Source organism: Silurus meridionalis, chromosome 29 (genome assembly GCF_014805685.1).
Source record: "Silurus meridionalis isolate SWU-2019-XX chromosome 29, ASM1480568v1, whole genome shotgun sequence".
Lineage (NCBI taxonomy): Eukaryota > Metazoa > Chordata > Actinopteri > Siluriformes > Siluridae > Silurus > Silurus meridionalis.
The window spans coordinates 10605193-10619800 of record NC_060912.1 but is presented as its reverse complement, the minus strand read 5'-3'; the positions used below and the strand labels follow the sequence as shown (position 1 = coordinate 10619800).

At 39.8% G+C, this 14608-nt stretch overlaps 1 protein-coding gene across 1 annotated transcript; it reads left to right on the top strand.

The window, feature by feature from the left end:
- The first annotated feature begins 6491 nt into the window (after window positions 1-6491).
- Window positions 6492-14158, top strand: LOC124382112 (zinc finger protein Gfi-1b-like). The gene is made up of 6 exons (XM_046844221.1): window positions 6492-6629; window positions 10767-11093; window positions 11422-11600; window positions 13150-13290; window positions 13472-13637; window positions 13928-14158. The coding sequence occupies exons 2-6, from the start codon at window positions 10805-10807 to the stop codon at window positions 14134-14136; spliced, it is 984 nt and encodes a 327-aa protein (XP_046700177.1). The 5' UTR covers window positions 6492-6629; window positions 10767-10804; the 3' UTR covers window positions 14137-14158.
- Window positions 14159-14608: the final 450 nt, after the last annotated feature.

Genomic DNA, 14608 nt, shown 5'->3' with positions numbered 1-14608 from the left:
GTCATTTCCTCAACAACCAATCACTGATCACAATATTTTTCCAAAGACTAATCACTTTTAATTGAGGCATTGAGGGAATAATAATTGGTCATTGAGGGAATGATCGTGATCAGCGTTGGTCATTGAGGGAATAATGGGGAACACTGATCACGATCATTTCCTCAATTAACAATCATTGTTTCTCATTGTTTTCTCATTGAAAAGTGATTAGTCATTGGAAAAAATATAGTGAAGATTGAGGGAATGACGTGATAATGATCAATTAACAATCCCTCAATTAACAATCCCTGATCACCACTGTTCCCTTAATGACTAATCATTAATCATTATCATGCTCTTATCGAGCAATCACTGATCGCCATCATTTCCTCAATGACCAATGACCAATGTTTCCAATGAATAATTTCAATCCCCATTGTTCCCCAATTGACCAATCACTGATCACTGTCATTACTTCAAGGACCAATAACTGATCACCATCATCCCCTCAGTGATCAGTCCTTGATTATTTTTCATTCTTTCAATGACCACTCAAGGTCACAAATGTTTCCAACAAACAATTAATGATCACTATCAATCGTCCAACAACTGGTCACTGACCACCATTATTCCCTCAAAGACCAATCACGGATCACAATCATTCCCTTAACGATCCCTCAATCTTTAGTAAACAATACTTAATTGATTATGATGATTCAATCAATATGTAATTTACCGTAGGACATTATCTCTTTTAAGCATGTTAGCTGCTTTCCCCTGGGAAAACTTTTACCTGGGAACTGCCATGAAAACATACAACTTGCTCTTCACCAGTCACACTGATCTGATCAGATCACCTTTATTTCTGATAGACAGACAGCTCAAATAAAGAGCAAGCTAGGCTAGTCAGATCATTGAGGGAACAATAGGGTACAATCTTTGATCACTATTATTCCTTCAGTGACCAATTTATAAAGAGCAAGCTAGGCTAGTCATCTAGGTGACAAAATGCACAACTGGTAAGATCATCACAATGGTTACAGTATGAACATTCACTTCTGCAGTTTTTCCACTGAAGACCACAATTTCTGATACAATTCCTTTCTTTCCTTACTGAGCATGGGATGAAGAGATATCTGACTAAGCAAAAACATGATTGCTATCATGGCTACATGAAGAAATTCTGTTGATTTTTAAATTATAGCTGACAGGAATTCACGCCGTTGTCCTCGACAATATCAGCATATCTGTGTGACATCCTGAACATCTGGGTGTGGTCTGATGCACACATATTGTTCATAATGAAGTGTTTTCGAGTGAAATAGACTATTGTTTTTTTGCTACATTAGTGCTGTTCGAAAAATGCTCATTTTGAAGCTGTAGGTTCCTTCCATGACCTTTAGAGAGCTGTACAGACAGCACCCTTAAACATTTCTACATTCAACTGTATTTTCATACCAAAGACAAGAACAACATCTCTGGCATGGAACATTTGAATACTTCTCACAAAAACACACACATCTACCCCCTAAACTCCCCCTTTCTTCTCAACCCCAAACCCCCAGACATTCAAGTTCCTAGAAAGCGGCATTGATGGCAAGCAGGAAAACAAAGAGATCAAGGGATGGAGAGAAGCCCACCAAGCTCCCCCCTCCTCCATGCCCCCCTGCTCCAAGCCCCCTCTATCTCCCCCCAAAAGAAACGCTCCACAGCTCTTCTTATCCGCAGAACAAGCAGCCACATTGCCTGCACCAGCTGCACCTCACTCGCTTTCCCTCGCCACAAGCACCACAGAGAGATCAAGCGATAGAGGGAGTGAGGGAAGAAGAGATACACCTGATGAGAAAAGGAACACAATATAAACTAATCTCTCTTGACGTTCTGTAGAAAACCCATTGTAGGCCCTGCTTTAGAAAATCTAGCTGCTGATATGGGGTTTACTTTAACAGTTAACATTTAAGGAGTTTCCAGTGTCAGTACTTTATAACACTTTTCAGGACTTTTGGTGCTTTTTTCAGTTATCTGGCAACCGAGGCCAGCGGTTTAAATACTGTAACCCCTAAGATAAAGGCATTAAAAAAAATATACGTCACTCACATATCCTGTGGTAAGTTTGTTAAGACGTCAACTTTATTTCCAGGATGAGTTCATTTTTTATTCTAAATAATATTTACCTCATCAGCTTTTCAAAGGGTCAACAGTACACAAACAATTTGTTAGTACCTGGCTGCGTTCCTAAGCTTTCCACAAGCTTCTTACAATACTTTGTTGGATTTTTTTGCCTGTTCCTCCTGACAGAACTGATGAGGCTTTTGGGGGCCACCTTGATCATTTTGGAAAAATCAGGTCAGGGTTTTGTGATGGCCACTTTCTATACGTTCACTTTCACGTTCACAGATTAATGGCATTTGTCAGACGCCTTTATCTAGAGAAAATTTTAATTATAATTCATAGAGCTGAGCAGATGAGGATTTGGGGCATTGCTCAAAGGAAGTGGCAGCTTGGCGAGGCTGGGATTTGAACTTTGGATTAAAAGTCTGACATCCTAAGCCCAGCACACACCAAGCTGACAGCTGTCAGACAACGTGGGGTGGTATTTGAGCGTTGGTCGGCTGTAGTTCTTATGGGCGAATCTGCAGTGGAGCATCTCTGCAAGAAAGAAGTGGCTAATCATCTTAGCGAAGTAGCACATGAGCAAAAAATGGAACTGACAAAAGCAAACAATAATGGAGTTGTCTTCGCAACTTAAGCAGGCATAATTGAATAAAGCTACACAAATCTGTTAGTAATGATTGCGGCAGGTAAAAACTCTGCTTGCTTAATAGATTTATAGATCTGGTCCTTCCGGTTTCTTTGTATGAATGCCGAACGCAGACTACTGCCACCTGCTGGTACTGGAGAGTTATGTTCCCCTTACGCAAGTGCAGAAGGTACATGCTAGTTTGCTGTCAGCTGTAGTCTGGCCAATGTCTTCTAGAGCAACTTTTTGGCGATGTGAGGCGACACAACACCACTGTCCTGCTTTGGTGTGTCCCTACCTTTAAGCATTAAACTAAGACTTCCCTAAAATTTGACGACAAGAAGGACAAAGACAACTTTGTTACAACCCTGATGATTTGCTCAGGATTGTTGTCCATCTTGAAAGACCCAGATACAACCTTTTTTGGCTTACCTTAAGTTGCTGCATCAGTATTTTTTATTGATCCTCCTAAAATGCACCCCCCCTGCACCCTAACAACATAAAGCTGCAACCCACATACTTCAAATTTGGCAGGTTCCCCTTATGGAAGGGGAACCTGATGCCTCCGATTCATTCACCAGGCCTTTTGTTGTCATCTTGGAATTAAGTGTTTTAGACCAGACTTTGCTTATCCCTTGAAGTTCATTTGTGCCCTGGTTTTTGTGAAGATATTCATACTGTATTTGCATTCAGTTGTTTGGAAAATGCTCCTAAGAACAAACCAGATTTGTATTGGTCCACTGGTTTTCAGGAGGTCTTAGTTGATTGCTTGGATTTGTGCATGGTATTAGTGTGAAATAGGCACAGGCTCTGAAGTTAAGCTCTTTGAACTTGTGACCTTCCAATACAAAGTCCAATGTCTCCACCAATGAGCTACCAGCTTTCAAAAACTAATGACACCCCAAATCAAGAAAAACAAAAAAAATGCACAAGATATGATTAAATCAGTGTTACGTCTTGGTTCCATTCAGCAGATGACAGAAAAAGTCTTTATGGGGAAGTTCCAACACGAATAGGTTATTTGAGGCGAAAGGTTACCCTACAATCGTCTTTAATCTGGTAGAGATATGAAAAAAAAACAACACAGGAAGAAATTCTCACAAGTGTTTGGTGTTGGTGAAGGTTTATTTTTGGCCATGCTGTGGTGATTCATCTGTACAAAAGCTCTGCTCATTCGCTCGCTCTACAGTCGATTCTCTATCTATCTCTCTGAAATGTTTCCTTCACCTTTTCTCTGAAGGATCGATGAATTTTCACAAAAATTTTTACATCTCTTGGAGATGTCACACCTCGTGGTGGTTTCAAAGCAAAAAAACAAAACAAAAAACGCCAAGTAAGAATCAGCTCTGTTTTGGAAAAAAACTTGACACTTCACATCGGTTTGACAAGATCTGAGCTTCCCATCAGAAAAAAAGAAAGAAAAGAAAAAATCTGCTAAAGTCACGCACAAGTCTACTTCTGTTTTTTAGGATAACTGTGAATGTTATCTTGTGTAAGTTTTCTTGCAGAAAAAGCATGTAAAAGAAAAACACTTTAAAATGTTCAATAAAAAGCAATTTTTTTAATCAATGTGTCAAATTTGCTTCATGGGATCCCACAAAAGGACTCTACAATATTCCTTATGCAAATTTTTTTGCAATAAATATATAAGAAAGTTAAAAGATTTCATGTTTAGTTGCTGGGGTTAGATCAGGGTTCGACGTACACCTGCTCATGTTCATGCGGTTATCAGGTGACAACAGCAGAGCGTCTGCAGATCCAGGTCAAAAGCTTTAAAACATCGAACATCAGAAAGAAGTTGAATCATGTGTTTCAGAAACTATTCCTGATCTCCGGCTGAGATTCTCACACACAGTAGTCTGTAATATCTATAAGTACTGCAGAGGAGGGACATGGGGTATATCAGTAGGAGAATGCTGAGGATGGAGCCACCAGGAAGGAGAAAAAGAGGAAGTCCAAGGAGAAGGTTTATGGATGTGGTGATGGAAGACATGCAGGTAGTTGGGTTGAAAGAGGCAGATGTAGAGGACAGGGGGGTATGGAGACGGATGATCCGCTGTGGCGACCCCTGATAGGAGAAGCCGAAAAAAGAAGAAGAAGACTGTCTGTATTGACTCACATTGTCTGTTTTGTCTTGTATGGTCCAAGCTGAATGTATAGTTTTATTTATGTCTGTACTTTGAGAGTCACGAACAGCTGGAACCAAACTCCTTGTCTACTGATTCTGATAATGTTTCACATAGAAAACATAAAAAACATTGAATGTTCTGTAGGTGACCTTTCAGAGATCAGGGGAATAAGCAGACTGGTTTGATCTGACATCCGACACAGGACCTTATGCAACCACTGTACATATTTGGTGAGCAGAAAAGCATCTCAGAAGAAAAGAAAGATCAAACCTTGAGGTGGAGGAGCCACAAAAGTAGAAGACAACAAAAAGGCTTACGATAGTCTTCAGTTTGATGCTTTTCTGGGTTTCTATCAGTTCAAAGTCTGGAGGTCCTCCACTTAATTGTTGCTCAATCACTGTTAATGCATCATCTTAGAGACTTTAGTGTGAAAATGCCACTAGGTGTACAGGTGTTCCTTTAACATGCACAGCATTTATCGGTGTAATGTAGCATTGATTATTAGCATTAAACATTGTTCACAAGCCCATGTTTGTGTGTGTGTGTGTGTCTGTGTGTATGTGTGTGTTTGGTTTAAAAATGCTTAGTTCATCTTTCTCCAGAACCATCAGCATGAAGTTTCTCGCCTTCTGACCAGCAGTTCGTGGAAGCCGTAAACCCATCAGCAGTTTTCAGCCAATGTGAAGTTAACACTCTCAGCGTGCTGCTAATTTAACAAAGAATTCATAAGAACGTGCAGTTCGTCTTGTATTGTTTTGCTTGACTGGTTTCAGCTCTGAAAACGTTCTAATATATAAATATTATTGTAGTGTAATAAATGTATATATATATATATATATATATATATATATATATATATATATATATATATATATATATATATATATATATATATACAAAAAAACCCACACATTGGAGACTACTTCCATTAATGATCATCAATTTACTTTGTTAAATAATATTATATTATTATATAGTTCAACCTTATTAAATATATTATATGTTTTGGGGCACCTGACTTTTCCACCCATATGCTTCTTCTACAAACTGTTAACACGAAGTTGGAGACACACACTTGTATTGGACGTCTTTGGATTCTGTAGCATGAAATCTTCCCCCACACGCATGACGATGCCCCTGTGCACAAATCGATGAAGATCTACTTTCCATAAGTTGGAAGTATGTGTGGAAGATCTCCTGATCCAAGCCTAAAGAACATCTTTGGGATGAATGTGAATTTCACTTCACTTCATCTACATATGTACCTGACTTTACCAGTACCTGGAATATCTTCCCACAAGAGTGGAGGTTATTATAGAAGCAAAGGTTATGATCTTAGAGATTTCCACCTGGGTTTAAGAGTTTTCTTCTCATATATTCGTTTAGGAAAATCTGAACTTTAACCCAAGCGAATCACTTTGTGCAGAAAGAGTAAAATAAATTTGTGGTGAACAATTTTTCCAAACTAACACTAAAATCATTTTGGTTTTACAGAAATCTGTTATTATTCCCACACTTATTAATCACTCTCTCTTACACACATACACACACACACACACACACACACACACACACACACACACACACACACACTCACATACACTCTCGGCCCAACCTCAGTCTGGTTCAATCAAGCTCTCAATCGTGTTATGACTCTTCAGAAGCAGAGAATATACTCGCATACACACATACACACCACCACCACCACCACCACACACACACACACTCATTCACTCACACACTCGCTCATCAAGCTTCAGGTCCTGCTGTTGACTTGAGAGGTAAGTCCAATAAACACAAGATATCAAACATAAATAGAAATATTTGGTCAAACAATGATTTATATTTACATACTAAATTATTGTTCTAATTAATATGAATTTATTTATTTTATTTATTTAGTATTTTTACTACAGTAGAACAACACAATAACATTATTATCACTATAATGTCATGTACAGTAGTGTCTGTTTTACATCAGCAGTCAATTAATGAAATTAGATTTGGTTGTAAATAAACTTGTGAAAGTAAAGATGGAAACAAAACATTTTTTTCAGTGTGCAGTTTAGAACCCATTATTTCTAGCTGCAAAAATAAGTAACTTAGGCATAAAAAATGTAATAAATATAGATTTAATAAAATTTTTGTTCATTTTAATGTAATCCTTTTATTTTATGTTCAGTTATTTCGATTTTTTATTGTTAATATTTAATTTGAATGGTAAATTGTTTTTTCTCTGTATATTTTCTCAATATAAACTTTCTATGAATTTTGTTTGATCTTTATTTTTTAATTTCATGTAATTTTCAGTATTGAAATTTTATTGGTTCAAAATTCAATTCGAATTCAATTCAAATTCATTTGTGATTGAACTTTCATTTGAATGACATTCAAATTTAACAAATTAAATTTTAATGACATTGAAATCGTATACAATTTAATTTGCACATTCCAATTTTCATTTCACAAATGTATTTATTACATTTAAATTTAAATATAATTTAATTTGAATGATACAAATTTATTTTAAATTTCAATGTGAGTCAAAAATTGAATTTCATTTAGTTTGAAATTGAGTTTTTTTGTTAGTCTTCTATTAGTTAGCAGCTTTTTAATAATCCATATACTCATATACTAATTTTCAAGTCTTACCAGTGGGCAGATTTGATATTCTGGGAAAACCCCCATGCTAACATTTTAATTTAAATTCAATTTGTAGATCACTTCTAATAATGGACATTGTCTCAAAGCAACTTTACAGAGAAGAAGCGTTTATAAAGTTGTATAAAAGAAAAGATTAGTGATTATACATTTGTTCTTTATAATTATAAGTTTATCCCTAAAGAGCACGAGTGAGAGTGTAAGATTAAGAGGTCTTGAGTCTGTGAGTGTCAGAGTGAGAAAAAGTGTGTTAGTGAGTGTATGAGTGTGTCAGAGGGACAGGGAGAGTGTGTGAGTGTGACAGAAAATGTGTTAGAGTGTAAGTGTGTGTGAGAGTGTCAGAAAATGTGAGATTTAGTAAGATTGTGTGAGATTGTGCAAAAATGTGTGAGAGTGTGTGAGATGTGTGAGATTTTATAAGATTGTGTGAGAGTGTGTGAGATTGTGTGAAAGTGTGTGAGATTGTGTGTGAGATTGTGTGAGATTGTGTGTGAGTGTTTGAGATTGTGGGAAAGTGTGTGAGATTGTTTGTGAGATTGTGTGTGAGTGTTTGAGATTGTGAGAATGTGTGTGAGATTGTGAGAGTGTGTGAGATTGTGAGAATGTGTGTGAGATTGCGTGAGGTGTGTGAGATTTTGTGTGGAATTTGTGAGATTGTGTGAGAGTGTGTTAAAGTGTCAGAGTGTGTTAAAGTGTCAGAGTGTGTTTGAGTGTGAGCGTGTGTGAGATTGTGAGATTTTGTAAAGTGTGTGAGATTGTGTGAGAGTGTGAGATTTTATAAGATTGTGTGAGAGTGTGAGTGTGTGAGATGTGTGTGAGATTGTGTGTGAGATTGTGTGTGAGTGTTTGAGATTGTGGGAAAGTGTGTGAGATTGTTTGTGAGATTGTGTGTGAGTGTTTGAGATTGTGAGAATGTGTGAGATTGTGTGAGAGTGTGTGAGATTGTGAGAATGTGTGTGAGATTGCGTGAGGTGTGAGATTTTGTGTGAGATTGTGTGAGATTGTGTGAGAGTGTTAAAGTGTCAGAGTGTGTTTGAGTGTGAGAGTGTAAGATTGTGAGAATGTGTGAGATTGCGTGAGGTGTGAGATTTTGTGTGAGATTGTGTGAGAGTGTGTTAAAGTGTCAGAGTGTTTGAGTGTGAGAGTGTAAGATTGTGAGATTGTGAGATTTTGTAAAGTGTGTGAGATTGTGAGAGTGTGAGATTTTATAAGATTGTGTGAGTGTGTGAGATTGTGTGAAAGTGTGTGAGATTGTGTGTGAGATTGTGAGTGTGTGAGATTGTGAGAGTGTGTGAGATTGTTTGTGAGATTGTGTGTGTGAGATTGTGAGAATGTGTGTGAGATTGTGAGTGTGTGAGATTGTGTGAGATTGTGTGAGGTGTGAGATTGTGAGATTGTGTGAGAGTGTGTTAAAGTGTCAGAGTGTGTTTGAGTGTGAGCGTGTGTGAGATTGTGAGAATGTGTGAGATTGCGTGAGTGTGAGATTGTGTGAGATTGTGTGAGATTGTGAGAGAGTGTGTGAGAGTGTGTGTGAGATTGCGTGAGGTGTGAGATTTTGTGTGAGATTGTGTGTGAGTGTGTGAGAGTGTGTTAAAGTGTCAGAGTGTGTTTGAGGTGAGAGTGTGAGAGTGTGAGTGTGTGTGTGAGATTGCGTGAGGTGTGTGAGATTTGTGTGAGATTGTGAGATTGTGTGAGATTGTGTGAGAGTGTTAAAGTGTCAGAGTGTGTTTGAGTGTGAGAGTGTGAGATTGTGAGAATGTGTGTGAGATTGCGTGAGGTGTGAGATTTTGTGGAGATTGTGGGAGAGTGTCAGAGTGTGTGAGATTGTGAGAATGTGTGTGAGATTGTGTGAGGGTGTGTGAGATTCCGTGAGTGTGTGTGAGATTGTATGAGAGTGTGTTAAAGTGTCAGAGTGTGTTTAAGTGTAAGTGTGTGAGATTGTGAGAGAGTGTGTGAGTCTTTAGTGAGATTAAAGCTTCAGTAAAGGCTGTGCAGCTGGAAAACACCACAGTGTGTATCTGGGTAAAGGAAAAAAATCTAAACCTCAGGCTTTGGATTCCTAACTGAATCACACAGGTGTGTGTGTGTGTGTGTGTGTGTGTGTGTGTGTGTGTGTGTGTGTGTGTGTGTGTGTGGGGTTGAAACCACAGTGTTATTCATGTAGGAGACACCGCTGTAAATGATCTCTAATGCATGACACACACATCTTAATTTTTTAACAACCTTCAATATTTCGATATGAAATCAGAACAAACTCGATCGCTGTGAGAGGAGGGACCATTCTGCGTTGTGTACAGACACACACTCCACTCGACCTCGTGTTCAGAACAAGGAGGTTATGATTAGGGTTGAAAAATTCTTAACATTTTCAAGACTGGAAACTTTTCATGGGAATTACCAGGAATTAATGGGAATAAACTGGGAATTTACAAAATTGCAGGTGAGTCTATAACATGGAACTTCAATTAAAACATTATAATTTTGGTTAAAACAACCAGATTTAATGCAGTGACAGTTGAATTTCTACCTGCACATTCAATCACATGCACACAGCACACTTACTGCAGGACCACTGAGGCCACGCCCACCTACCTCCACTGTGCAGTCCTCCATAAAATAACATCATCATGTCCTCAATCCTGCCTGTCCTCAATCATGTCTGTAAATGACATAAAAATTACAGTCGTTTATTTTTACAACTTTCCATTAGAACATCATCTGGGGAATTTTGGAAATATTCCAATTTGGAAACTAACCAGGAATTTCTGGGAACTGATGACATGCTTGGGAAGGTTACACTTGCTGGATTTAGCCGTTACTATGGAAACGATTATTAATGCATTGGTATACTACTAGTGTGTGTCCCGACCAATGAGGATCCAGAATTCCAGAATTCGAAAGCGCTGATCAACATCTAAATAGCGAATGCACATTTCCTGGAGATGTTTTTATTGATGTATTTAATATTCATTTTATGTATTTACATTTTTGGGCTTTTTTGTTTAAGTGTGCGATCGACACACACACACACAAAGCTGTTCTCAAGGAATAACTGTTGGCATTGAAACTGTATATCTGTCATCTGTGTTGCACTAAATATCCAACAGCCACATAGAACACACACACACACACACACACACACACACACACACACACACACACACACACACACACTACACCTGGCAAGCTAATCAAGATTTAGAACAAAACACAGCCCACTAACGCTCTGCTCTCTTTTCTTTTCTTTTTTTCTCCAGACCGTCCCCTCTTCCCTTCTCCTGTCTCTGCAAGCAAAATGCCTCGTTCTTTTCTGGTCAAGAGCAAGAGAGTGTGGTCTCATTCATCACGCCCCGCCCACTCACCCAGCCACTCCCACTCACCTGGCCACACCCACACCCACGCCTGCCACTCTGATGGACAACTCGGAGGCCTGCACGGCTCCAGCGGGAGCAGCTCACCTGGAGCTCTACAGCTCAGCCCAAAACTGGCATCGACTCCCGGTTACCACACCTCCCACTGGGTTTCCATGGAAACCAGCCAGAACTCCGCCTTCCAGACTGAGAACTGGGGGTTTTGGAGAACAGGTACACTAATTGCTCTCTGATCATATAGCTTCAGATCAAAGTGATCAAAGATTGTTTCGTTATTCAATAAAGATGTGAGAATGAGTGGAAGTGAAAATCAGAGCATGAGATTATAGGAGGATAAGAGGATGTGAGGATGAGAGGAAGTGATGATGTGAGGATGAGGAATAAGAGGATGTGAGGATGAGAGAAAGTGATGATGTGAGTATGTGAGTATGTGAGGATGAGAGGATGAGAGGAAGTGATGATGTGAGGATAAGAGGATGTGAGGATGAAAGGGATGTGAGGATGACTGTGTGTGGCTGTGTGTGGTTGTGTGTTCCTGTAGATGATCAGACAGGTGATGGTGAGCGCCCCCTGGTGTCCAGCTCAGCCTGGTCTCCTCACAGTGATTCTCTGAGCTCTCACAGGGAGCAGGAACTGGAGCGACTGGTGCAGGTGCTGCTGAGCCACAGACTGCAGGACAACACCAACTCTCCACTGTGTGAATGTCCACTGTGTGAGAAGGTCAGACTCTTTACACAAGACTACACAACTCTACACAACTCTACAAATCCCCACACAACTCTACACAACTCTACACATCCCCACACAACTCTACACAACTTTACACAAACTCTATACAACTCGAAATATCCCCACAACTCTACACATCCCCACACACTCTACACAACTCTATACAACTCTACACATAAACACACAAGTCTACACAACTTTACACAACTCTACACAACTCTACACATTCCACACAACTCTACACAACTTTACAAACTCTACACAACTCTACACATCCCCACACAACTCTGCACAACTCTACACATCCCCACACAACTCTACACAATTTTACACAACTCTACACAACTCTACATCCCCACACAACTCTACACAACTTTACACAACTCTACACAACTCTACACATCCCACACAACTCTATACAACGCTACACATCCCACACAACTCTACACAACTTTACACAAACTACACAACTCTACACAACTCTACACATCCCACACAACTCTACACAACTTTACATAAACTCTACACAACTCTACACATCCCCACACAACTCTACACAACTTTACACAAACTCTATACAACTCAAATATCCCCACACAACTCTACACATCCCACACATCTCCACACAACTCTACACTCTACACAACTCTACTCAACTCTACACAACTCTACACATCCCCACACAACTCTACACAACTTTACACAACTCTACACACTCTACACAACTCTACACAACTCTACACAACTCTACACAACTTTACACAAACTCTATACAACTCTACACATCCCCACACAACTCTACACAACTCTACACTCTACACAACTCTACACATCCCCACACAACTCTACACAACTTTACACAACTCTACACAACTCTACACATCCCACACAACTCTATACAACGCTACACATCCCACACAACTCTACACAACTACACAACTCTACACAACTACACAACTCTACACAACTCTACACAACTCTACACAACTTTACACACAACTCTACACAACTCTACACATCCCCACACAACTCTACACAACTTTACACAACTCTACACAACTCTACACATCCCCACACAGCTCTACACAACTTTACACAAACTACACAACTCTACACAACTCTACACATCCCCACACAACTCTACACAACTTTACACAACTCTACACAACTCTACACATCCCCACACAACTCTACACAACTTTACACAAACTACAACTCTACACAACTTTACACAAGCTACACAACTCTACTCAACTCTACACATCCCCACACAACTCTACACAACTTTACACAAACTACACAACTCTACACAACTCTACTCTACTCCGCTCAACTCCACACACCTACACAAACCCCACAGAGGTCTACACAACCTAAACAATCTCACACAACAATTCCTAGGACTTTATAAAAAAACCTTCAAACTGTTCAGAATTTACTGAAACTTGACAAACAATTCCTCAAAAGCATTGTTAAACATTGTGTGTGTGTGTGTGTGTGTGTGTGTGTGTGTGTGTGTGTGTGTGTGTGTGTGTTTCAGGTGCTGTCATCAGCTGTGGGTTTGGTAACTCACTTACGCAGGACTCACATCAACAGAGTCAGCGTTCCACTGGGCGAGTCGAGTTTCAGCACACAGCACCATGGCCTTCGACCCCCTACTGGCTTCTACGGCAGAGCTAAAGTATGACAAAGCTGTGTGTGTGTGTGTGTGTGTGTGTGTGTGTGTGTGTGTGTGTGTGACATATGACCCTTTACTTACATAAGGTCTATTTATTTTAATCCAGATGCAACATGTTCAGGTTAATAAAACAGTGTGTGTGTGTGTGTGTGTGTGTGTGTGTGTGTGTGTGTGTGTGTGTCAGGAGCGCAGTTTTGTCTGTAAGGTGTGTGGGAAGGTGTTTAAACGCTCCTCGACTCTCTCCACTCACCTGCTGATCCACTCAGACACTCGGCCGTATCCCTGTCAGTACTGCGGCAAGAGATTCCACCAGAAATCTGACATGAAGAAACACACCTTCATACACACTGGTGAGACACACACACACACACACACACACACACACACACACACACACACACACACACACACACGCAACACTGTCAACTACAAAACTCGACACTTTATCTAGAAATCTCACAATGCACATTAAAATACAGAATTATTAATTATACAAATCAGCAGAACATTTATATCTCTATAATATTCTACACAACTTTTCATGTTTGTAACTTTTGATGATCATGAACGTTATAGTCACACCTGTCTTTAACCCCTCCTTCTCTCTCCTTCCTCTTCCTCCTCTTCCACTTCTTGGCAGGTGAGAAGCCGCATGTGTGTGTAGTTTGTGGAAAGGCGTTCAGTCAGAGCTCGAACCTGATCACTCACAGCCGCAAGCACAGCAGCTACAGGCCGTTCCGCTGCCTGCACTGCCCCTTAGGCTTCCAGAGGAAACTGGACCTCCAGCGCCACCTGGAGACGCACTGCAGCAGTAACAGCAGCACGGCCTTCACGAGCAGCCTGAGTTAATTGTACAGAGATCATACACACATTTTCCTGAAATTTTTATTAATAAACAGATTTTGATACAACTTTATTTTATTGTACATTTGAATAAAAATAAATGAGTAGAAGATTTTGTTTTCCTCTTTCGAATCTGTTCTTGTTCATTCCCACAGTTCTCTTAGATGCAGCAATGTGTGTGTGTGTGTTACCTATGGAGGTTTGTATGTGGAAGCATGTGTGTGATTGAGTGTGTGTGTTACCTGTTCTGCTGCTGGTGTGTAAGAGTGTGCATGTGTGTATATACACATGTTACATGTGCAGCCTCAGGTGTGTGTGTGTGTGTGTTTGTTAGCTGTTAAACTGAAGGTCTGCTTTTGTGTGTTACTTGTGTAGGTTTGTCTGTGGTAGCGTGTGTGTGTGCTACTTGTGGTGGTTTGTGTGTGTGTGTGTTACCTGTGGAGCTGCAGGTGTGTGTAAAAGAAAGTATGTGTGTGTG